Source organism: Capra hircus, chromosome 18 (genome assembly GCF_001704415.2).
Source record: "Capra hircus breed San Clemente chromosome 18, ASM170441v1, whole genome shotgun sequence".
NCBI classification, from domain to species: Eukaryota; Metazoa; Chordata; class Mammalia; order Artiodactyla; family Bovidae; genus Capra; species Capra hircus.
Window position 1 is genome coordinate 19,039,528 of NC_030825.1, and position 25,296 is coordinate 19,064,823.

At 53.9% G+C, this 25,296-nt stretch overlaps 1 protein-coding gene across 1 annotated transcript in view; it reads left to right on the plus strand.

Annotated features, from left to right (window-relative positions):
* ZNF423 (zinc finger protein 423) overlaps positions 1-25,296 on the plus strand; it is a 343,420-nt gene that overhangs the window by 37,883 nt on the left and 280,241 nt on the right. Inside the window, exon 2 of the mRNA XM_018061954.1 lies at positions 19,050-19,109. Coding sequence (XP_017917443.1) covers positions 19,050-19,109 — 60 coding nt within the window. The remainder of the gene's footprint in view (positions 1-19,049; positions 19,110-25,296) is intronic.

A 25,296-nucleotide genomic window follows, 5' to 3' on the forward strand; every position in this document is an offset into this window, starting at 1 on the left:
GAAATGTTGGCTCAGGTCCCTCCTCTAGACACTTGGATTCTTTCTTTAGAAGACTATCCTGGGAAAGCCCTGTTGACTCAAAGGAATGAACAGCTAATGGTAGAATTTTAGCCACCTGGGTGTGACACTGATTTGTAGGGGAAGATACCCTCCAAGCACCTCTCATATCATTTCGATTCAGGGCCAAAAATCACACTTAGGACCTGTGCTGAAATACCAGAATGGAGGTTGCAAACTGGTTATCCAAGGACCATATCCAGGGCCAGAGTATTTTGCTTATTGGCTGCTCAGGCTGGAACTTTGTTGGGAAATAGAATGTGACACTTAACATTCAGAAACATTTGCACAACAATCCAGATTTATAGAGTTTGTTCAGAGTAATCCAAAGATCTGGTCTCACTGGCCCTGGTTCCTGCACAGCAGGGATCGACTAGCTCTGCCTGTTTCTGTGAGGGCACACGTGCTGTGGAAGGCCACGGTTCCCATCGCTTCCTGTTGTGTCACGACCAGCCCTCCTCACCCCTGTCTGTTATCTGTCTGGCGCTGGAGGCCTCAAGCACTGCCAGCACTCTGAGGGTTAAATGAGCTGCAGCAGTGACAGCGCCTGGTCCAGCCCTGTTTCGCTTGCTGTGTGACTTTGCCCTCGTTGCACCACCTCCCTGTGCCTCAGCTTCCCCATCTGTCCAACAGGATGTTAGCTTGGATCAGTGGTCTCTCACTGTTCCTGGATGACTAGCCAGATGGAGGCTGAGAAGTAGGATGCTGGGCCCCTAGTTCTCTTTCCCCTTTTGTGAATTAGGGTTATGCATTAGCCTTCTCATGGAAAGGTCAGGGAGCCCCACTGCTTAGCAAAGTTTGGGAGACCCCAGAGTGCTTCTGGTTCTGCCTCTTTGTCAGAATCTGTCTTTGTCCAGTTGCTGCCCAGGGACTTCTTATTTTTTTCCTTTTCCAGGAGTAGTTGCAGGTGTCAGGGCAAGAAGCAGATAATAATATTAATAGTTTTGTTGATAATATCTTTATGGGAAAATAGCCTAAAAAAGTGGATACTGTATATGTATAACTGATTCACTCTGCTGTACAGCAGAGACTAACAAAACATTGTTAATCAACTGTACTCCAATAAAAATTGATTAAAAAAATAATGGCTACCTTTACTAAGCAGCATTATCCTCCCACTAAGGTAGGTGCTCTTCGATCCTCATTTTGCGATGAGGAAACAGGTTCAGAGCGGTTGGGTAACTTGCCGAAGGTCACCCAGCTGTGGGCCTGGATTTGTTTCATTCCAGACCCCGGGGCCCTGGCAGCGTGCCGCTCCACGTGTGGTGGCGCGGGAGGGGGGCTTGCATGTGCGCAGAAGGATGCTGGGCTGCAGAAGGGAAGCCGGCGCTCTGTGGCCGCTTTGTAAGAGACCCAGCCCCCTCCCGCCCCTTCTGTCTGTCTGGCCTCCACACTCCCAGGGAAGTCTGGTCTACTCCTGCCTCCCAGCTCACATGCCAGGCTTCCCTCCCTCAGACTCCCCCATCTGCGGTCATGCTCCTGGGTTCAAAACAGGTGGAGAAATGGGGTACTGCACCTGTCCATCCGTGAGCTCTTTGTGTGTGTGCATTTTTAAAAAAATTAAATTTTTTACAGTATTGGCTTACAAAACTGTCTCAATCAAATTGTATAGCCAGGCCAGTTAATTTGGTTGTTTAGGGGAAATGCAGAGGTTTGCGGAGAGATTCGGGAAGTTCTCAGGACCAGGCATGTTTCCTGTCTGAGCCTCAGTCTGCCCACTTGAGAGAGGGACTCCCCGCTGTGTTCGTGTTTGCCCTTCAGACCCTATACTACGTTGACTGAAGTAACTATGACTTAGTGGGGCTCACGATGTGCCCGGCCCTTCATTTACCCTTCGAGGATTGGTCACGTCCAGGTTCCAGGTGGTGCTTCAAAGCGTTGTGTTACTGGCCTGGCTCGAGGTCTCACAGCTGCCGAGTGCCAGGCTGTGACCGTGGCCCAGGGCCTTCTCTACCCCGGCTCTCGGCCCCTGGCAGCCTTCAACTGGACCCTGGGCACAGCTGCACGCCTTTCCTGGCCGTGTTGCTTCCTGCCTCCTCCGGGGTTTCCAGGAGGAAGTGGAGGTTCAGCTGACCCTGCTGATGTCCTTGAGTGAGGAGGTATTTGCTTCCTGCAGCTTCTTCCTGGGAAGCCCGAGTGAGGCCTCCTCTGGACTTTACGAGGCGTTTAGGTGGGGGGAACGGGTGTGGAGCCCTGGTTCCTGCCTAGAGAGCTCTTGGTCTGTTCGGGGTGGGTTTCTGGGTGGGGGATGTTGGTGGGACCACCCCGATGATCTCAGCTACTGTGTGACTTTCCTGTCCATCAGGGTTCAGTGGTCACACAGGACAGAAATAAGCTCTGGACAACTCAGGCTAGGATGAAGTTTGACGAGAGGATAAGGGAGACCTTAAAAAAGGCTGAGTGCTGAAGAATTGATGCTTTTGAACTATGGTGCTGGAGAAGACTCTTAAAAGTTCCTTGGACTGCAAGGAGATCCAACCAGTCCATCCTAAAGGAAATCAACCTTGACTATTCATTGGAAGGACTGATGCTGAAGCTGAAGCTCCAACACTTTGGCCACCTGATGGGAAGAGCTGACTCATTGGAAAAGACCCTGATGCTTGGGAAAGATTGAAGGCAAAAGGAGAAGAGGGCGGCAGAGGATGAGATGGTTGGATGGCATCACCGACTCAATGGACATGAGTTCGAGCAAGCCCTGTGGGGTGGTGATGGACAGGGAAGTCCGGTGTGCTGCAGTCCATGGGGTCACAAAGAATCGGACAATGACTTAGTGACTGAACAGCAGCAACAGGGGAGAGCTGATGGAATGAATAGGAGGAGAAACAGGACCCAGACAGGGTAGCTTCGGAGATGAGAGGAGCTAGATGGAATGGCTGTTGTCTTCAGGGAGCTGCCCCTGCAGTCAAAGAGCCCAGCCGGCTCTATCTCCTGTGTTAACTTTGCTCAAGGATCCATCTCTGGGAAGGTCTGAGCATCTAGCCTGGCTGTGTCCAGGGGAGGGCAGAACATTTTGACCGATGGTCCATCAAGGTCCAAGTGGATGAGAGATGGTTCCTTAGGGCATAAGGAGGGTGCTGAATCAGAGGTTGGGGCAGTGGGTACCTGGTGGGCAATACCCTACCTGACTGACATGTGGCCCTGGTGGGTTGTCCTGTCTTGGAAGGTCCCAAAGTCTGGGATAAGGGTCAGGGAGGGCTGAAGATGGAGGAAGCAGTTGCCCATTAGGCTGGCTTTGGGCCATGGAGTCGGATTCATCCAGTGATGACATCTAGGGCATCAGGATTGGGAGGGCCCCCCTGGGAAATCCCGTGTGGCAGTGCCCATGGAGACAAGGGTGCCAAAAAGGCCAGGAGTTTCCCCAAAGTCCCTCAGCCTAGTAGGGCCAGACCTGGGAGGGGACCAAGAGGGGCTGACATAGCACTGCTTCCCAAAATGCACCTTGGGTACCCCTGGTGGTATGGCAGGGGACTTTAAAGTAGAATACATATAAACATTAAAAAAAATGCTAATAAACACACAAGGCACAAAATTAAATACACCTCCAACCATCCACTTCTCCTCCCTAGAGGCCGCGGGTGGTACTCGATTCTTGTGCCTAGTTCCGAAGCAGTTCCATGTATGTGCACATGTATGAATAATGTATGTTCTCTCTCCTCTCATTTTCCAGTCTGTTAGACATGATTTCAAATTGGTTAATTTAGTGCTTCCTCAGTGCTTTTTAAGTTGGCTTTTTATTGTTAAACCTGCAGCTGTGGTGGCTCAGAAGGTAAAGAATCTACCGGCATTCAGGAGCCCCAGGTTCGATCCCTGGGTTGGAAAGATCCCTTGGAGAAGGGAATGGCTATGCACTCCATGGACAGAGGATGCTGGGAGGCTACAGTCCATCGAGTCGCAAAGAGCTGGTCACGACTGAGTGACTAACACATACACGTACATTTTTATTGTTAAAGTTTCATGTACCAGTCATAAAGGTTCAGTTCAGGGAAGTTTCATAAACTGAGTGTATCTGTGTAACCAGCATCAGATGAAGAAAAAACCCAGCCAACTTCCTAGAGCCTGCTCCTGGCCCCCACGGCTCTTCCCAAGGGTAGCACAAACATTTTAGGTTTGAATACCTGTGTATTTATTTTAATGTGTTTTTGAATAAATGAAACCAGCCCATCCAACTTGAGATTTCCCAGGTATTATTGCCGTGCTTCAAGAGCACTGTGCTGGACGCAAGGCTCTTAACTTGGGGCGACGTCAGAATCACTGGGGTGCTCAATTCCAGGAACAGTGATGGGACCAGTCCTGAGGTTACCCTTGGGGCCATGGGGGTCTTGTCGAGCAGCTGGAGCTGCTCCCCTTAACCCCAGCCCCAGCCCCAGCCCCACCCCCCATTTCTTACGAGACATTGGCCATCTGCTGTGGATGCCCCTGTAGGGCTTGCAGCTCAACATCCTCGTCTAGCACGTCCCACTCTATGCTAGGGCATTGACTCTGTCCTCTCCCTTCCCGTAGCCAGTCAGGCCCCAGGGACCTGGACCCCATAGAGCGTAACCAGGTGGAGAGAGGATGTGGACGCCTGGGAGCCAGTGGTGTGATGTGGGGTTTTAGATCGTTGGATAAACCGGGTTTGAATCCTAGCTCTGCCTCTTGTTGGCTGTGTGACCATGGGTGAGTGTCTGGACCTATCCAACTATAGGTTTCCTCGCTTGCGAAGTGAGGATGGTTAAACGCTTCCCCGCAGGGTGACTGTGAGGATTACGCCTGCGAGGGTTATATGAGCCCCCACCGTGTGTAAACACCCAGTCCGGTCGTTGGTGTTCACGCTCAGTGAACAATCATGCTTGTCACCGTTTTGGTGATTGTGCCTCTGGAGGTCTTCACCCTCTCCGCAGGCCAGGAACTGTAGGGGGAGAGGGAGAGGAGAGTGGGCACAGGGGTCTGCTTCTCTGCCCCTGTGGCATCCATCCTAGATGAGCAAATGGTTCTCAGCGGGGCCTGGGGAACGTAATCTCTCCCTGGCTGGCTGCGGCCAGTCAGCCCCAGGGCAGCTGTCCTGTTCCCAGATCTGGGGTTCCAGGCTCAGTGGCGAAGGCAGGCAGTTTGGATGGGGGCTGGGCAGCTGACAGAGCCTCCAGGGGGGCTTGGAGGCCAGCTGCAGCCCTGGAGTGAAGCAGAGAGCCAAACCATGCCTTAACCCCTTCTGTCCCTGCGAGGACGGCTGCTCTTTGAGGCCCTTCCCTTTCAGCTGCCTCATGTGTCCTGTGAGTTCCCTGTTAGTCTAGGGAGTCTCCAGCATGCAGGGCAAAGATGCTCTCTAGCCTGTGACAAGTTATCTGGCAGCTAAGTCATGTCTGACTCTTTGTGATCTAGGCTCCCCTGTCCTCTGCTATCTCCCAGAGTTTGCTCAAGTTCATGTCCGTTGAGTCGATGATGCTAGTCAGTGAAGAAATTTACTGGGCTTGTTTAAAAGTTGCAGTGATTCATATAAATATTCAGACCTCTGGCTTTCTCAGAAATTCAGAAGATCACAACTACTGAGCATACTCTGGGTGGCAGCTTTGAGTGGCTGCTGGGTGGGTCACTGACAGCCCAACTGTCTCTCCCTTCCCCCTCCATATTCAGCTCTGGTCCTCCTGAGGCCTTCTGAGATTCTGGTCTAGAGAAGCCTGTCAAGGTCAACTGTAACTTCTTCCAGCTGAGCCTTGAATTCCCCTGGGGTCTCCCTATCTTCTTGACGCCCTCCTATGCCAGCAGCCTCACTACCTCCCGAGTGGACCTTCCCTTGCAGCCTCTGCTGAGGGAATCCTATCTATTCTTCCTTGAAATCTCCCTGTAGTGACTTCTACTGATTGGTCCCAGTTTGACCCCTTGAGGCCACATAGCAAGCTCTGTCCCTCTTCCCCATGACAGCCCTTCAGATGCCTGAAGACAGCTCTGGTGTCCCCCTGAGCCTGCCCCCCTGGGCTGAACAGCATCCATTCCTTTGCTTTCCCTCCTAAGATGTGGTTTCAAGACCCCCCATCACCCTGGCACCCCTCCTTGGCCACCTCCCCCTGGGCCCATGGACTTCTTTTGGCCGGCTTTCCAGAGCCGCCCTGCACACCCGGGGGCCATAAGGACATGACTGGGATCCCACTTTTGTTTAAAGAAAAAGAAAACGTAATGCATAGAAGTGTTCCATTAGGCCAGCCACTCCAGAATACCCGGGGCGTGTCCAAGGGGGCATCAAAGGACAGTTTTATATTGCTTTGTGTGCCCATCTGTGTTTAAAAATTTTTCCCCCTCTACAGTCTGGGGAATTAAAAAAGGTAAAAAGCCAAGGGCTTGGGGTGAATTCACTTTAACCAGTGGTAACGAGTGCTCCCTGGCTAGAGAAGGAGGTAGGGTGGGGTCCTGGCTTGGAGGAGCTCACAGCCCAGGGCTGCCTCACGTGCTCAGGGACCTCAGCTGAGTTGGGCACTGAGAAGGGAGGAGGAGGAGTAGGGGGAGAGGATCTACTTATGTAGGGGTCTGCCGTGGATCGAGATCAGGTGGGGCCTCCGACTATGGAAGGGGGCGTTTTAGGGTGCACCAGTAGCAATGGCCCTGAGGCAGGAGGGCCTGCAGATGCATGGGCTGGAGCACGGCTGTGTGAGCTGGGGAAGGGTCCCTGTGGGCAGAGGGGCTGAGGGGTGGACGCAGGCAGAGGGTGCTGAAGGTTGTTCTGAAGGTGATGAGCGCGACAGCAAGAGTGGTTAGGACTGGAATGGCAGAGCTGGGTGCCTGGCTTCCCCAGTCTGCCGCTGCGTGACTGTGAACAAGTCATTTACGATTCTCAGGCCTCAGTTTTCTCATGGTGGTTGGGATGAAGGGGCTGAGAGGAGTAAACAAACAAATGCCCTCAAAGTGCTTAGCCTCCTGCCTGGCACCTGGGGTGCCCCGATGACAGTCTGCTCTCTGTCTGTCCCAGGTCTTCAGTGTGCTTGTGGACGCTTTTAAGCCTTATAGTGAAATGACTGCTGCCCAGTTTTCCATTCCAGTAAGGAAGTACCGACTGCGTTAGCTTCTTGGGATGCTGTCTCTGTCCCTCCCACACCCCTAAACTGGAGTGCATGATCAGCAGTGACTAGCATAGCAGGCCGTGCTAACAGCAAGGGTGATCTGGCAGGACCGTGAAAACAGCCCAGTCTTGGAGTCTGGACTAGACTAGAGGACACCCAAGTGTGACCTGCAGGCTCTTCACCCCTCCGACCTCACCTTTCTCTTCTGTGACACGTGATGCACTTGCCCATCCTGACCCAACACCCTCAAGAAGCAAATGTGATTCCTTCTGGCTGAGAATGTGAGTTGAATGCCGTAAATCCCCGTGTGAACGTTCCTGGAGGGACCTTGGCTGGCCTCTTGAGCCAAGACGGCCACTACCACTGCCCTTGGGTGGGCACCATTTACGGGCTTTTGCTGGTGCTGTGCTCTGCATCCTCCCACATCATCTCCTTGCCTCGCAGTACCTCTCAGGACTTCATATTCACGTCGCCCCGTTTGACCTAGAGAAACCCAAGGATGGCAGTAAACCACCGCCTGGTTTCGCCTGGCTCGTCAGTGTTGGAACCAGGCCTTGGAGCCCAGGTCTGCCTGATTACAAAGCCTGTGCTCTCAGCTCTTGGAGTTTCTCAATAGGGAAATACAGTGATGAGCTTCCTTGCAGAGGCGTGAAGAAGAGTGCAGACGGAGGCACCCAGACCAGAGAGCCGGGTGTGGCAGGGCAGGACCGGGGAGGGTTCTGCGCTGAGCTCCGTGTTACAGAATCCCCTCAGTGGCTGTCCACAATCGGGAGAGGAGCCTGTGAGCAAGGGTCATGCCCCGGCTTCCAATCTAGTCTGCAGGTCCCCAGGACCCCCCCTGCCCACGTGGCCCGGCTGCCCGGCGTGTCCGTGGGCCTCTTCCCGTGATGGGTGGATGGGTCTTCAGGATGCTCATCTCCAGGGGGCAAGGAGTGCTGTTTGCAGGAGGTGGGGCCCAGGCGGGACTTGGCTATGTGGGTGCCCCTTCTCAGCAAGGGAAGGAGCTGAGGGTGAAAGAGAAAGTGGGTGGGCTGTCGGCTGGGGGAGAATGTGAGAGGAGGCCTGAGGGAAGGCCCCGGTCCCGCCGGCTGCATGGCTGAGCCTGCCTGACGGGCAATGGGGGAGCTCCCGTGTTTGTCCTGTGTGGGCCCCGGTGGCCACTCCTGCTGCAGGCTCCTGGACCTTACTGCCAGCCTTGGGAGCTGCTTCAGGGGCCATGGGCCTTGGTAGTGGCCCCGAAAGCAGTCTGCGAGAGCAGAGGGCACGGGTGTGTGAACCCTCCTCGAGGTCCCCCAGGAGCCAGGCGGGTATGAAGGTCTCCTGCGGCCACGTCTGTATGTGCAGGTGCAGGACGGGGACCTGGGCCCTTGCGAGCCTTCCTCGGGGATATTCCTTTCTTCCTGCCGTCCATCCTTCTCTCACCTTCCTCGGGGCCTGGGGGCAGGGAGGGGCCTGGCATTGAATTTTGGTTCCCCTCCCCATGAGCTGCACCTCGGGTCACCTGAAAGCTCTCTGAGCCTTTGGGCCTGGTTGAGAGTGTGGCAATGGATGCTGTGGGGCGCCCGGCCCTGGCTGGCCAAGACGGGTGTGTGTAGCAGCTCAGACGCCCTGCTCTGCACTGAGCAGCCTTCCGAGAGCCCGGGGCCAGCCCCTGCCAGCAGCGGCCCAGATGTGTTTTTTCGGATGGTGCAGGGGGAGCTTCTCTGTGTGGGTGTCCTCGCATGATGTGTGGGCTGTGATGTTTTGATCCAAGGGAGCCAAACTGATTTTCCTGGCCCATCTCCTCTCCATCCAAAGCAAAAAGTTAAATAAACACAGCCAAGTATTATCACAGGACGCGGGGAAAATGAACTCGGTCCCCACGGGCGGCCCACATCTGGCAGGCTTCGGGCCTCTCAGGACTGTGGGATGAGACAGATGTGGTTGAGGAAGGGCTCAGGGCCCCCCCCTCCCCAGCGCTGCGCTTCCTTCCAGGGCTCTTTACCAACCTCGGGGCCTGGGGGCTGCAGGCTGCCTGCTTTCAGCTACATCCCTTGCCCACCCCCTGGCCCTTTCTGGGGCCTTGCCTTTGGTGGGGCTTTCTGAGGCTGGTTGGCCCCTCGGCTCAGCCAGGTGCTTGCACTGGGCAGTGGTCCCAGGCTGGAGAAGCCCCTGTGCTCGGGCCCTGCCTCATGCAGGGAGGTGCATGCAGGCACGCTTGGGAAGCTACTGACCTGCCCGGATTTTCCATCTCCCGCTCAAGGCACTGGTGGGCCCACGAGCTCCACCTTATGCGGGGTGGGGTGGGGTTTGTAGTTGGCATGGCTCCTTCCGTCCTCTGGCTTCCCTGGTCAGTCAGCGATAAAGAATCTGCCTGCCAGTGCAGGAGACATAGGTTCGATCCCTGGCTTGGGAAGATCCCCTGGAGAAGGGAATGGCAATCCACTCCAGTATTCTTGCCCGGAGAATTCCATGGACAGAGGAGCCTGGTGGGCTACAGTCCATGGTATCGCAAAGAGTCGGGTACAACTTAGCGACTAAACCACCACCACCAGCAACGGCCTTCCTCTGCTCAGCACTACCCTTAAATGAACTTAAATGGGCTGGGTGGATTTCGGGAGATCCTGTATAGGACAACTGTGATGCAGTTTTGGGGTGGGAGGATGTAAAGAGGATGCCCCCTCCCCATTCATTGCTTTATCAGAGGTCACCTAGCACCACCCAAACCTGTTTTCCCCAGATGTGACCTTCCACATCCCTGAGTCCTGTGGCGATAGAGGTGGTTGATAGGGGAATGACGTTTTTTTGTTTTCCCTTCATTCTGTATATATTTATTCTACTCTTAGGAAAATGTTACTTTATATGTTTATTCTAATAGCTATTAGAAAATTTGTTACTACCACACCAGAATGTGTGATTTCGTGAGTAGCACTGCTTAGAAGGAGGTTAGAAGATAAGGTATTTAAGTAAAAGGAGGAAGTTGATGTGGAGAACAGTGTCTGTCACACTTGGTGCAGGAAGTGTGAACCAGCCGAGCTCCTGGGGGAGGTCTGGGGAGGCCCTGCCAGTCCTGGGGACCTCCAGGAGCTTGAGAAACTCCCACCCTACCCCGAGATGCTCATCCCCTCAGGAACCTTGGGCAGGTTTGGATGATGTGAGGCCTATCTTGGGGAGAACAGCTGCCAGATGGAGGTGCTCAGGACCTCCTGGAGGCCTCCACATGCATTATAACCATGGTGGGTGGGCAGTGGGGCTGAGCTGGGAGGGCCACATCTGTGCCAGTGAAATACCCCGCTCCCCAATCAGACTTATGAAAAGTATTGACTCCTTAAACTGTAAAGAGTTATGATTGCCCCTACCCCTGGGACGTCCCTATGGAATTACAGCATGTTTGGAAATGGTCATTACGGTTCATTCCTGGGGAAGGCTTGGGGCTTTTGGTATGAAGAAAGAGATGGTCTGTGTGTTGAAAATGAAATGAAAACACTAACGCACACCCGCATACCCACACGCACATGCACACACACACCAGTTTTCAATAGCAGACTCAGTTTCCTCTTTGCTTGTGTCTAAGATAAACCACGTGTGTAACAAGGTACTGATGTTTATTTATAGTATGTTAGCACCGAGAAGTTGTTAAGGGGTCATAAAAAAGGTAGTCTCTTACTTTATGGTGCTTCTCTTTAAATGAAAGTGGAAACAAGGCAAGAGAGTGGAATTCTGGTCTACTCTCTCTTTTTCCCCCACACTAAACAGCAAATAGATCTGGGCGGGTGCTGTCTGGGGGGGCAGGGACCCCAGGCTGATGTTCCCTGACCCAGAGGCCTTGGTGCCCACCTTCGTGTCCCTAGCACTCAACAGGCTGCTTCCACGCACCTTTTGTGTGGGATGTTGTCACAGCCCCTCTGTGCGTGGCAGAGTGTGTGCTCGGCTCTGTCACCTTCCATCAGAGCTGGACAGCTGGTGGGTGAGAAGCCAGGCTTGCCACTGAAACAGGATGTGGGAGCCAGACCCCGTCATAAATTCACATTTATATGCTGTGCGTTTCTGGTTAACGAGTCTGTGCAGGGGAGACTGTATGAAATGAAATATATATATACACGAACAGGGACACTAACCTCAGGGAGAGGCGGGATTAAACATGAGGGCATCCTGGGGGGCCTGGGGCCCTCCAAGTGTTAAGGCCCAGCAGGCGGGACCCCAAAGGGAATTTACAGGAAGCCTCCCCAGCCTGAGTGGATTTGCTGGGGGCACAGACACGGGAGTCCTTTTCAGTGTTCTAGCGTATGCCAGGCACTGGACTAAACTCTCCATGTGTGTTATTTCACTTAGTCTTCAAAACAAATGGAATTTTATTACCCCTGCCTTAGGACTGGGGAACCCAGACTGAGGCAGAATCCAGCCCCTGGGGAGCAGGGGAGTTTGCCTTAGGTTGGCACACTCAACACTGACTTTGCAGGCTGGTCTCTGGAGGGTCCCAAAAGAGGAGTCATTTCAATCCCACCCTTCCCCATCAGCTGTGGCTTTTCTGGGCGGGCACAGAAGGCCTGGGAAGCTCAGGCCGTCACTTTCCGTGTATTCAGCACGGGCTGAGAGGCAGGTGGGTTGGCGGTAGTGTGCGAGCTTTGGGGCCACGTGAGATTTGGCTGCAAATCTGAGCTCTACTTCCATTGCTTGCATAATTTAGCTCAGTTTTTAGAAAAATCATTTAGGCCCTGGTTTCCCCTTTGAGATGGACACCATCACTCTTTGTCCGACCATCGGGAAGGTTAAACATAAACATGAAAATGTGCATGAAGAGCATAAGTGATTGTTGCTCCTAGTATCACTGATACAGTGCCTCTGTGTCAAAGAGGCTGGCGGATGGGAGGAAGAGGAGAGGTGGGGGGTCTCCCTAATGGGACTGAGAGTACACTGGAAACAGCGCTTTATGCTATATGGTCATTCTTCTTTGTCAGGCACCTTGATATTGGGCTCAGGACCATGTGCTTTCTTAACACCTTCTTATTTTATGCTACCTCGCAGGTATGTTATGCACAGAGAGGTTCCGTCATTTGCTGATGTCACACATCAGTCCGTGCCAGATGGGGATTTGATCCTAAGGCATCTGTCTTTGGCAAACCGCTGCTGCATGATGAGGGTCACTGAAGGCCAGGGCCAGGGTGTCAGGGAGAGGGTCTTGAGGAGGTGGACAGGGGTCGTTATGTAGCTGGTGGTCAGGAAGACCCTGGGAGCTTGGGCAAGAGGCTTGAAGCCCTGGGCCCACAGGCAGGATCCAAAGTAGGGCTGGGTGGGGCCAAGTGGAGCTGCTTTAGATTCCCCCAGGTTTATACTGGATTGGCCAAAAGGTTCTTTTGGGTTGTCCCATAAGATTGTACCAAAAGCATGAATCAACTTTTTGGCTAACCCAATATATTTCTTTGCTTTGTTGTTCAGTCACTCAGTTGTGTCCGACTCTTTGGAACCCCATGAACTGTAGCATTTCAGGCTTCCCTATCCTTCAATGTCTCCTGGAGTTTGTGCAAACTTATGTCCTTTGAGTGGAGAAGGCAATGGCAACCCACTCCAGTTCTCTTGCCTGGAAAATCCCATATGTGGAGGAGCCTGGTAGGCTGCCCTCCATGGGGTCACTAAGAGTCGGACATGACTGAGCGACTTCACTTTCACTTTTCACTTTCATGCATTGGAGAAAGAAATGGCAACCCACTCCAGTGTTCTTGCCTGGAGAATCCCAGGGATTGGGGAGCCTGGTGGGCTGCCGTCTGTGGGGTCGCACAGAGTTGGACATGAGTGAAGTGACTTAGCAGCAGCAGCAGCATGTCCTTTGAGCTGGTGATGCCATCCAACCATCTCATCCTCTGTCACCCCCTTCTCCTCCTGTCCTCAATCTTTCCCAGCATCAGGGTCTTTTCCAATGAGTTGGCTCTTCGCAGCAGGTGGCCAAAGTACTGGAGCTTCAGCATCAGTACCTCCAGTGAATATTCAGGGTTGATTTTCTCTGATTGACTTGCTGTCCAAGGGACTCTCAAGAGTCTTCTCCAACACCACAGTTCCAAAGCATCAATTCTTTGGCACTCATCCTTCCTTATGGTCCAGGTCTCACATCCATACATGACTACTGGAAAAACCATAGCTTTGATTATATGGACCTTTGTCAGCAAAGTAATACCTCTGCTTTTTAATAAGCTGTCTAGGTTGGTCATAGCTATTCTTCCAAGGAGCAAGTGTCTTAATTTCACCATCTAGTGATTTTGGAACCCCCCAAAATAAAATCTGCCGTGGTTTCCACTTTTTCCCCGTCTATTTGCCATGAAGTGATGGGACTGGATGCGATTATCTTAGTTTTTTGACTGTTGAGTTTTAAGCCAGCTTTTTCATTCTTCTCTTTCAGCTTCATCAAGAGCCCCTTTAGTTCCTCCTCCCTTTCTGCCATTAGAGCAGAAATAGATTGCTTTGAGTCCTAGACCTGTCCTCCTGGTGGTGAGGTGCTCAGGTGGCCGGGGTGTGGTGCATAGAGTCTCAGCCCTCCTTGCACCCTGGCTCTGTGTGAGAACTCATGGAGGACAATGGCACCATCTGCAGTGCTAGTTTCTTCTTTTTTCAGCAAGTGGCCAGGCAATCATGAAGTTAAATAAATGGGTTTGTGATGTGACCCTGTCGTGAGGTCTGGGCTCCTCTGAGGGTCTGAGCTTCGTGAGGGGGCTGGTGTTGGGGGCTCAGGTGTCTTTAGCTTCGGCTACGAGGAGCCTATACTATTCCCTTCCGTGATGCCCCCACCCCCATCCCCAGCCCCTCCCCATCCCCATCCCCACTGGAGAGGAACCTGGAGAGTGTGGGCCTACTGGTTGGATTTGCTTGGCCCCAACCATGGGCATTTGGCCCCAAGCCTCATGCCAGAGCTGGCCATGGGCTATGCTCTACAGCACATCTCTGTGAATTAGAAAAAAGGCCAGCTATGCCTTTGTGTAAAAGCAAGGGGTCCCGCCTCCTCTGGGCATTCATAGCTCTGCACCAGGACACACTGCTTAGTGGACAGACTGCGGGCTGAATTTAACCCTCTCTCACCGCCTCTGCTGGGCCCTTTGTGCAGCACACACCTTATCCATCCATATACAGTATGCTTTCCCCTTTTTCGTTCGTTGAGTTTGTTTAGTATCAAGTCAGGAGTGATGCTCCATTTTATGCTTGATAAGGAGAGTCTGGGTTCTCAGTATGTCCTTTACTTTCCTGGGCCCTGGCCTGGTGTGGGTAAGAGGGTCTCCCTAGGGATGAGCCGAGGCAGCCTTGTGCTCCTTGCCGGGATCCCCACCTCCGCTGGGCAGGGATGCCTCTAGGGAGCCTTTGTCAGGCCAGGGTGGGCCCACCCCCACCCTTCCCTAAGGATAAGATGGCCCTGGGGCCAAAGGCAGAAAGCGTGGAGAGGTCCCTTAAGAACCTGGGAACACCAACCAGAGGTGAGGTCAGCTGAGAACCCTCCTCAAATAAAATCTTTTTTTTTTTTTTGGCAGGGGAGGGGCAGTTGTTCTAGATCTTTGTGATAAGAACTATGGATCTTTTCCCCAGGAAAGTGCCCAGCTATGTACATATCCAGAAACTTACAGCCAGGGACAGGGCCTTCTCATATCCTCAAAGACAGGCTGAGCAGCTGGCCTGGTGTGGATCTGGGGGAGGGAAGGGCCTTCTGGGCTCTGCTGGCCCTGCTGGAGGCCTCTCTGGCCCTCGGCTCAATGCCTGCTCTGTTTGTCACTCTCGTTCACCTCCCGACACTGCCTGCCTCAGTTCTCACCCTCGAACGTTCTTGCCTCTTCCCTGCACCTTGTCTGTCCGCCCAGACCCGGCCTGAGTTTGAGCAGTCCCACAGCCCTGCCTCGGACAGGTTGTTGGCTGCCCTCCCCACGGCCCCCTGCCTCCCTTTTTTTCCCCTTCCCCAGCTTCAGCTCCTCTGCATCTTCAAGGTAATGGGGAGCCCTGGGGAGAGCACCTTCCTCCCAGGCCAGGAACAAGTGCCCTTAGCACCACCTGCCCCTGGCTTCCTGAAGTCCAGAGGCCAACACACAGGGTCTCACTGGCATCTCATCAACAGTCATCAAGGTGCACAGAGGGCCGGCTATGGGTGCTCCCAGAGTAGGGGGGCTGTGGTCACTTATGAACCTGCTGCTGAGCTGGGGAGACAGCGTCTGGTGGGGCTCACAGGTGTATATACCTGTGGGGCAGTCAGCCATCTGCGACTTGTGACCCCAGAGCAGAGCGAGAACACGGAATTTTGATTCCTCAGAAGCCCTGAGACAGCCTCAGAATCTTTCTTAACACACTCCAGGAACCACGGTGAATGCTCTCTGTGTCCTCTTCCACGTGAGCATAAGCCCTATACGTCTGTGCCTTGCATGCAGACTTCGCATGTGGTACCCCCCCCATGTGTACACACTTGCAGCTGCACCCCTGCCCTGTGTGTTCACACTTACTGTGTGCCCCCCCCATGTTTACACACTTGTCCCCCCTCCTGCACTCCCGTTGTGTACCCACTGGCCTTACGTGGCCCACCCCGTGCTTGCAGATGTCCATCGCTCACAGGAGTGGGTCTTCGTGTGTTTCCCTCAAGACAGGGCAAGGCTGGGGGTGTGCGTTTTGGCCTCAGTGATGCCAAGTATCTTATAAATTAAAAAGTTAGAGTCTGGAGTCTGCGGAAGTCCCCAGAAAGTGCCAAGCTCCCCTCACTGGCTGGGCAGCCCCTCTGGGTGTTGTCTGTACTGGACGTGGTGCTGATCAAATTTTCTCTGTGATGCTTTCCCCTCGGCATTCATTGTGCTTCTCCAGTGGAATTCCGCTTTAGGGATGGCTCGGCCTCCCCTCCCCACTCCCCCAGCAAGTGCCTGGCTCCAGCTGTAGGGCAGGCCTTCCTTCCTCTGTGCCTGCTGCCCCTGCCAGTTATCTTGTCGTTGAAGAGACCTGCCTGGGCAGAAAAGGCCAGCTGGAGGGGAGGAGAACCTTCTCACGCTCAGTGTCGGCTAGTGCAGGGCCGTGTGATGGTGGTGGTGGAGGTGGGCGTTACTTCTCATCAAGAATCTATAAAGGACAGTGTATTTATACCTTCAAAAAGACGTGGGCCAGCAGTTTGCAGAAAGCTCGTTCGTGCCCATGTCACTAGGCGAGTTGGCCTGTGCGCTCCTTGCTGGGAGGGGTGTGGTTCTGGGGGTTCTGGTGTGTGATGCGGCTGTTTGCCCGTAATGACGTTCGCCACTTTGAAACTCCCCAGCCAGGGCATCGGTCTGCTCTCCCGCTCTTCCCACCTCTGCAGGCTTATTGTCCCCAGAAACAGAAGCTTGAATCCTCCCAAGAGCTCCAAAAGAGCAGATGTTTTCTCCTTCTCCTTCCCATGAAGGTGGAAGTCAGATCTTAGGGAGGGAGGGATTGGGCATCTTGGGGACACTCTCCAGTTCAGTGACTCGGAGGTCACATTTCCCACCCAAGAAACACTGAGTCACCCAAACGTGGGGCCTTTTGCCCTGATACGCGGAGTACGTTGAGGGCAAAGGGAGAACTGGGAACCTTGCATTCATGTCTTGGAGCTTGTGGTTGAGAAGGTCTAGGGACCCAAGGCAGATCTTGTTGAAAGCGTCCTATGAAATGGTACCACGGTGACCTTACACATTGGCAGCAACCTCTTAATAGAAGCAATACCTATATTCCATTTTAAAGCGAGTCAACAGCGAAATGTGAAAGAAACTGAGTTGTTGGTGTAGCCATGAAAACTGCTGCTCCTCTCATGCACAGCCTGCTTCTGATCATTCTAGCGTTATCCGCCTGTGTTTCAGAGGCTGTTTGGCTGCAATCAGCCTAGTGAGTAATATCAGTTTTGTCTGACTCAAGGTCTTAATTCATATTTACAAAGCTGCATATTTGAAAACCCCACCTCAGCTGTAACTGGCTAAGTCAAACAACCCAGATCCCAATCCAGATCGTCTCTGCATTTCATTGTCTCAGATGCTGAGCTTCTCCTCTTAGGATGCAAATCTGGGAAGGAGGGCTCTTGGTTAGCAATCCTTGGCCTCTGCTCAGTGATGTGGATGTGCCCTCCTGGGCAAGCTGTTTCTAAAAGTTAAAAGGAAACCTGTCCTGCGAGGCTCTGTGGGGAGGGGGAAATATCAGGGGTAGAGGATAAAACAGGGGCAGGGCCATGCTGGGCTGGACTTGTTAATTCCAAGAGTTGTTCCAGTCTCGGCATCAAACCCAGCTGAGTGCTTGAGTCTCTGTTCCAGTGGATGACAACCGTCATCCCATGGAATCTTCCCAATAATCTGTGGCTTAGGTACTGTTTTTGCCTGTGTTTTTGAGATGGGAGAACTGAAGCCTAGAGATTAAACAGTTTACTCACAGTCATACAGCTAGGGGCTTCCCGGGTGGCACGAATGGTAAAGAATCCACCTGCCAATGCAGGAGACATACGAGATGAGGGTTTGATCCCTGGATCAGGAAGATCCCTCGGAGGAGAAAATGGCAACCCACTGCAGTATTCTGGCCTGGAAAAATCCTAGGGACAGAAGAGCCTGGCGGGCGACAGTTCATAGGGTTGCAAAGAGTAAGATATGACTGAAACGACTTAGTGTGCACATATGCATACAGCTGGTTCGAGGCAGGATTGGAATTTGAATCCAGCGTCTGACCACAAGCCAGCCTGCTTGTTCTTCCCCTAGGTCGACTGCATACTGTGTGCCTGCCTTCTGAAGGGCGGGCTGGGTTGCTGCTTTCTAGTCCCCAGTTGCTAGGATTCTGGATAGGGTCCTCTGTGTCTCAGGTGGACGCACGAGCAGCCTTCGAGATGGACAGCCATGGGTTTCGGCCCCGACTCTGTACGGACTCTTTCTAGCATAGGACCTCAGGCCTGTCCTGTCACCTCTCAAAGTCTGATGACAGGGAGTGAACACCCTGGGTGCAGGGCCTGGCTCACAGCGTGTGCCCGCAGAGAGACAGCGGCATTGCAGAGAGAACTGGGGGGTACGTGGTGGCTTCGGCATGCACGTGTGCAGAACTTCAGAGCCCGTTAAATCTGAAAAATACTGCGTATGCACATTTTTGGCTTAAACAGAGTTCCATTTTACAAAGTCCATAACCCAGCTTTAATATTATTACATGCCCCAGACTGGGATTGATTCCAGGATGAGAGTTTTATTATGCTGTATAGAATTTCTCCTGTGTTCTCCTAGTGCATGGCTACCACCTCCACCCGCCTCGTCTCACACAGCAGGACGTGGGGTGGCCAGGACACTCCGTCCCTCCCCAGCTTGGTTCTGTGGGCTTGGGGTAGAGTGGAGAGGTGAGTTGCACTGTGGTGTCGCTGGCCCAGGACTGCTGACCACGGGACAATCAACTCTAGCATGTCCTGAGGTCTGTCTGTCAGCACTCGGTGTAAAGGATAGCACCCCACACTTTGCCAACCTCTGAGAGTGTCGTGTTTGTTTCTTGGAATAATCGAGAAAGCCTTCACATCTCAGTGGTGATCTGAGGGGCTCTTGGTAGGTCAGTGTCTGGAGGACCAGGGAGAGGTCTGGGTCTTTACTCTACTCCTGTGAGGGGCACATGGCTTTATCTCAAGTGGATACTCTGGTTATAGATAGTAATGGCCTGTAGCTCTGTGTAGAGAAAGAATGTGATTCTGCATCTGATTCGAGGCAGTGCTGTGATTGATTTGTGATGTCTGCTGAGGGTGCAAGGATGGGGGAACCGTACAGATATGGCACTTATTTGCTGTTTAGGTTTTGTTCTGAGTATTTTACATCTCTGTGAAACCAACAAAAGTCTCTTTGTAGACTTGATCCTTTCACCCTTAGTCGTGGGTATCATAGGGACTCCCTAGGGACTCCCCCAAAGGATCCTTCCTCCTCGCCCTGTGTCTTGCACACACCACGCTCCCCACCCCCCACCCCCGCCACCAATGACCTGTTTGCACAACTTCAAAACTCACAGGCCCATCTCTGTTCTCTCTTTCAGTTGAAGAGGGGGAGGCCTCGGACTTCTCGCTGGCCTGGGATTCCTCCGTGACGGCATCAGGTAAATGCCCAGGGGCCAGCTGGAAACTTGGTGGGGGTCCTGGGGGGCTGGCTCAGGAAACTCAGAAAGCCACCCAGCTGGTTATGGAAGTCATATTCTTCCTGTCACATTCCTGTCTCCAGTCCAGATTACCCCGTGCAACGTGATTTTTATATCAGTTCCATATGGTCAATAAAATCTATTACATACGGAGACTAATATGCCCTTATTCCCCCGGGGGCCGTGTTCCCCTCTTGTGGGCATACTCAGTTGGGCCACCGCACCCCCACTATGCAGGCTTTGAAGCTTCCTGCCATGGGCGTTCCTGCACACTCTTTCCAACCTAATTGCATAAAAGCCACTCTAATGGGACCTTTAAACTCCAATCGAAATCAGAATTCCTTTATTTGCCTTCCTGGAAGGGGCTGCATCGCACTCTCAGGTGGGCAGACCCGAGCCCACACCTCCAGGGGGAGGTAAGAAGGAGTGATCAGAATTGCGGGGGGCGTGGCCATTGGAGGGTGATGGGGGTGACTAGGCCATCAGGGGACTTGGGTTTTCCTGCTCAGTTCTGCCCTTGCCTAAGTGCCTTCTGGTGCCTCAGTTTCCCCAGCTATAGAAAGAGGTGGATGAATGAGGTTTATCTCCCTATAAAGTTCTAGAATCTGGAGCTGCCCGTGGAGCTTGGGATTGCAGCTGGCTTGGGGTCCTTGGGAGCTCCAGAATGGAGGGCACCACTCTCCCATTTGCTGCACAAGTTGTCAGCCTCGTTGACTGCAGGGCCCTTGTTCCCTTTCCAGTAGGCCCCAGACTCTTCTGCCTTGTCCCCTGTCCCAGGATCCTGGCCATCTGTCTCCAGTTCCATGGGGGAGAACCTTGGGCCTGCGAAGACCTGTGAGGGAGCCATTTAGTTCAGCTTCCTTGTCTTTTAGGTGTGGAAATTGAGGCAAAGAGGGAGGTATGCTCTGGGTCAGTCGTTGCAGAAACGAGGTGTTAGGCGTCAGGTGTACCAACACTTAACACTTGAACAGTTACACATTGAATTTGTAATTTTATGGCTGCATGTGATTTAAGACGATGCGGAAGTCATTTAAGTGAGAAAATTGTGTTGACAAAGTTTTTAAGTAATAATGCTTGGATTCAGGAAAAAATCATGAAGATGGCTCCCAGGTGACTGAAATCTGGGGAACGCTGGTACAGACTGAGCTGCAGGCAAGTGGGGAGCCAGTACCTGAAACCAGGTTCCTGGACTCCTGGTCCAGGGCTCTCTGCAGCAGGAGCTGTGCTGCTTGGAAAGTCCGAAGGGTCCTGGTTGGGTCCTGGCTGGCTCAGGTTTGGGCACTGCGGTGTCTGCAGGTGCCTGGTCCTTGGTGGCAGGGCCTCCCTCTAGGGCAGGGGCCGGGTATGAAGCCAGGGTGGGGAGGTGCAAGCGTTCTCAGGAGGAGAGCCCTGAGTTAGGACAGGCCTTGGGGGCCACACTGTAGGCAGGATAAGAGGAGGTGCTGGGTGGCCCATGCCCTGTCTGTTTCTGTGCGGTTGAGATGCATTCCCCACGCTCGGAGGAACACTGCAAGGTTGTGAAACTCCACGTCTCATCCAGGCATCCTGACGGATGTGGGGGTGCACGTGCTCAGGCTTGCAGCCAGCTCTGATGAGGGTCCCCGCTGTGCTCCAACCCCCGCACCAGAAAAGCGCCCAGCCTGGTTGTGTCTGTATAAGGGCCTCCCTCCCGGCTGTGTTCCCAGTGGTGCGAGCGGCGACGAGGACAGACCAGGACAGCAGCAGCATGCGGGAGGGTGTGGTGGGTGCGGAGCTCTGTGCAGGGGGTGTCAGGGCCTGGGCGTATCTCCTGTAGAAAGCAGGGGCGATGCCGAGGGCTCTGTGCGGGCCTGGGGTCCACAACACCCTGATGCCACAGTGGGAGCACCAGCCTTAGGGCCTTCGGGCGCTCTTGGGAGTGGTGGAGGGCGTGCAGCTTGCAAGTTTCCAGCCAAGAGCTGAGCGCACCCTGCACATGCAGGCAGGAGGAGGTGCTCGACCCCTCGTGACTCCCTCTGGCCCTCAGGGACTCCCTGGGGCTGGCCAGCTTTCGGTCATCCGCTCGGAGGCGGGAAAGGGAGGGCCGAGCATCCCGGGCATTGGATAATCCACAGCTGGGCAGTGGATTGTTCCGTTTCCTTTGGCCTGATTCTGATTGTGTCTTTTTGACAGTGCATGCACGTGATAGGTTTTCCTTCCCAATCCTGTTGGACTCAGGCTATTAAAGTCAGCTTGTATTCCCTGAGTACGGGACTTGTGAGATGGCGCAAGTCCCGGGTGGCAGGATGAGGCTGGTAGGGGAGGCAGTCCTGGACGTGGGGCCTGGCGTTTGGTGAGCACATACTTGGTCTGTGCCAGGACACGGAGCAAACGTGTTTTACCCCCCAGGGTCTCCCTGAGCCATCGTGACAACCCTGGGAGCTGGGTGGTATTTCCAGCAGCAAGTCCACAGTTTCTCCACGGGCTGGTTTGGGGCTGCCATCTGGTAGAGGATGGGGCCAAAGGCCTGGCTGAGGCTGCTTTAGAATCACGCTTCTCATTAAGCTGAGAAAATGTCACTTGGCTGCATCAGAGAATGGGGGCAGGTGCCAAAGAAGATTATGGGGGAGCAAAGCCTCCCCAAGCCACCCTTGGCACCATCACTGAGAGCTGCCGTCCTCATTTGGTGGATGAGGGAAGGAGGCTTGGAACGGTGCGGCAGCAGATCCGCCATCCCCAGCCAGGATGCTGTGGAGCAGGGGCTCGAACCCGAGTCCTCCTGCCCCCGGAGCCTGGGGTGTAACCTCCACGCTGCCCGCCACTGGGAGTTAGATAGCTGAGCAGAGATCCGAGGCTTTGTGGGGGCTTTACCGTGGTCCCTGGAGGCGGAGGGCCCAAGTGTGGCCGTCGAGGCCCTTTTGGCTCATCAGACCGGAGGAATGCAGGGGGAGGTGAAGAGGGAGGCAGAGAGCATCTCGCTGGGAGTGCGGAGCCGTGAACACCGGGCAGCTCCACCCCCTCTCCCCAGGGTGCTGGCGTCCCCTCACCCGCTTTTCCTGGCTCTGGGAGCGTGATGGAGAGCGGCAATAAAGAAGCAGGAGGCACAGTGGCCTCTGCTCCTGTGGGGACCCGGTGGCCACCGCCCCCAGGAGCACCCTGACCTGCTCTGTCTGTGCCCTTGAGTCAGGGCCCCAGCAGTGATGGAGAGCCCCGCCTAGCAGGGAGGCGAGCAGGGTGAGCATTTCCCTGCAGTTCTCCCTTCTGGCCAGGGCGTCACGGGAGGAGGGGGCCTGCCCTTGCCTCTCCGCTGGCAAAGAGGGGGCTGCTGGTGGCAGAACCTGGGCGAAGGAAACTATTCAGAGCTGAGGTATGGGGGTGCCTGGTGGGTTTCCATTTCCCATTGCATCCTGTTTTTTTCTGATCCATAAAAAGGGGGATGAAGGGACAGTATCTTGTGTGTGTGCTAAGTCACTTCAGTCGTGTCCGACTCTGTGCGACCCTGTAGACTGTAGCCCGCCAGGCTCCTCTGTCCACGAGATTCTCCAGGCAATAACACTGGAGCAGGTTGCCATGCTCTCCTCCAGGGGATCTTCCCGACCCAGGGATCAAACCCTTGTCTCTCACGTCTCCCGCATTGGCAGGCGGGTTCTTTACCACTAGTGCCACCTGGAAAGCCCCAAGCATCCAGTGGAAGGAAGTGTAGATTCTCTTCCCAAATGCACAGAGCATTGCGCACGTGATTTCGGGGGCGGGGTCATAGATTATTCTCAAGCTTTTCTTCCTACCTTGCCAGGCCGTGAATTCAAATTCCTTAGAGAACTGTGAGAGTCCTTTGTGAAAGCCCACAAGGGTCCCAAGCTCAAAGGCTCACCTGGGGCAGGCTGGTGACAGAGGTGGCAGGGAGGTGGTGCTGTGCACTGCACCCCAGGCCTTGCCACCGGGACAGCCGTACCTCAGTGCCAGCTGATTGCTGACAGGGTACCTGGGCCCAGAATCCCCACGTCATCTCAGTTTTAAAAAGAGAAGCCAGAGAGCTGGATTTTTATCTGGTGTTCTTAGATTGAAAAATTAGCAACTCAAGTCTTTTTAAAGCAGCTCATATTGAGATATGAGGGTTCCAATGTTTCCACATCCTCATTAATATGTGTAATTTTCCTTTTTTTGTGGATTCTAGCTTTCCTAGATGTGAAATGCTATCTCATTTTGGTCAATCGATATATTTGAAAAAACACTGCTCAGGCCAAATAATGTCCCCCTGCCAGCTGATTTCATTCTGGCCACCATTAAATGGTTGCCAAGTGCGTCTCTACCCAGGGGCCACTTTCCAGGCCTCTCTGCGCCCCACCTCCTGCCTGAGCCTCCAGCTCAGTGGGGAGGTCCTTTCTCCCTCAGTGCTTCTTCTCTCTTCCCCTAGGCCCTTTGGAATGAGCCATCTGAGTGGCAGGCACCAGGATGATAGTAGCCTACAGTGGGTGGTTTCAGGGAACCAAACCAACCATGCTCTGCTTTGCCTCCCTTTTGCTGGTCACTAAGTCTGAGCTGGGAGATGAAGGGTCTCACCTTTCTGTAACTGCCTCACCAGAACCTCCTGCCTCCCTGGACCAGGTTTCAGGGCAGGCTGGGCTTCCTTCCAGCATGGCTGCCCTGGACCAAGCTGGGGATGGAGCGCAAGGAGGGTCTGGGGCAGTCTGGTGATGGGAAACAGTTCGTTTGTTGACACTCACTCACTGTCAATGCCTGGACAGGTTAGTCAGCTTTAGGTCTGGCACGGTGACACACATACTTGCGGTTGGAGAGAAACAGTCAGTATAATCGATCGTATGTGAATGGCCCAGCAGCCTGAGACCTTACTGGTGTGATCAGAGTTTCAGGCCTTCCTGCCCCGTTGTAGGTCTCATCGTCCTGGTTAACGAAACCATCACTCCCATGCAGGAGTCGCTTCTAGGAGCCAGTTCTCCTTCTTGGTGCCTTTCACAGACAGAAACTGAGGCACACGGACGCTAGTGACTTGCTTCAAGGTCACACAGCTAGGAAGTGGCAGAGCCGGGATTTGAACCCAGACAGGTGGCGCAGTTGGTTAAAGAATCCGTCCTGCCAATGCAGGAGATGCAAGAGATGCGGGATTGATCCCTGGGTCGGGGAGATCCCCTGGAGGAGGAAATGGCAACCCGCTCCAGTATTCTTGCCTGGGAAATCCCATGGACAGAGGAGCCTGGTGGGCTGTATGGTCCATGGGGTTGCAAAGAGTTGGACATGGCTGAGCGTGCGCACACACACACAGCTCCAGCATTACTGTGAATTGTACTGTGAATTGTGAGATGAAATTGTAAATGGAAGATCTGCCTGTGAGAATGTTGGTCCAGGCTCTCTGTGTCAGAGAGGAACCAGAGGCTCAGGGCTGGGCTCAGCTCAGTGCTCAGGTCCCTTCTGGGTCAGTTGGGAATCTTATGAGGGCCAGGCCTCCTGGATCGCTGCCGGAAGGGAGAGGAGATGCCTGTTTAGAAGGCCTTGAACACACTTCCCATCTTCAAAGGCCAGATCTGGAAAACACTGTGGGTCACGCTGTCTATAGAGACTCCCACCGCCTGACCCCAGCCCGCCTGCCTCTAGGTCCCCCTGCGTGTTGGGTGTCTGTGCAGTTTGCAGTGGGGTGGTGGGTCTGTGTTAGGGCTGCAGGCTCAGAGACATGCTCGGAGGGGGAGAAGATTAGAGTGGCATCTGGGTGTCCGGTGCCTGGGGGCTCCTTGGCGGAGGGAAGCTGGAAGCCTTTCCTTTAATCTGACTCTGGTTAGCTGTGGGGTGGGGACGTGGTCAGTGCCCCCATCACGGACAAAGGTGGCAGCCTCCTCACCCACTGCGGTCCTTTACCTCCAGGTTTCGACCAGTGAACTTGACAGAAATGTCTGGAAGACTGGGCCTTTCTCTTCAGGGAGTCGAGGCCCCTCGGTGCAGCCCAGCCTGCTCCTCTGAAACTTCTCAGGGCTTCCTTCCCACCCTGCCGGTGTTTTTCTAGAGCGTATATTTATTATTTCAACTACTTCACGGAGACTCCACCCACCACTCTGTGCTTCTGCACACTTGCTGTTTACATTTCTCTTGGCTCGCTTTCCAGCTCCATCCCTTCTCTCGAGATGAAGTGCAGGCTGAATGCACCGGTGGGCTCTGTGGAGCACCGGTGGGCTCTGTGGAG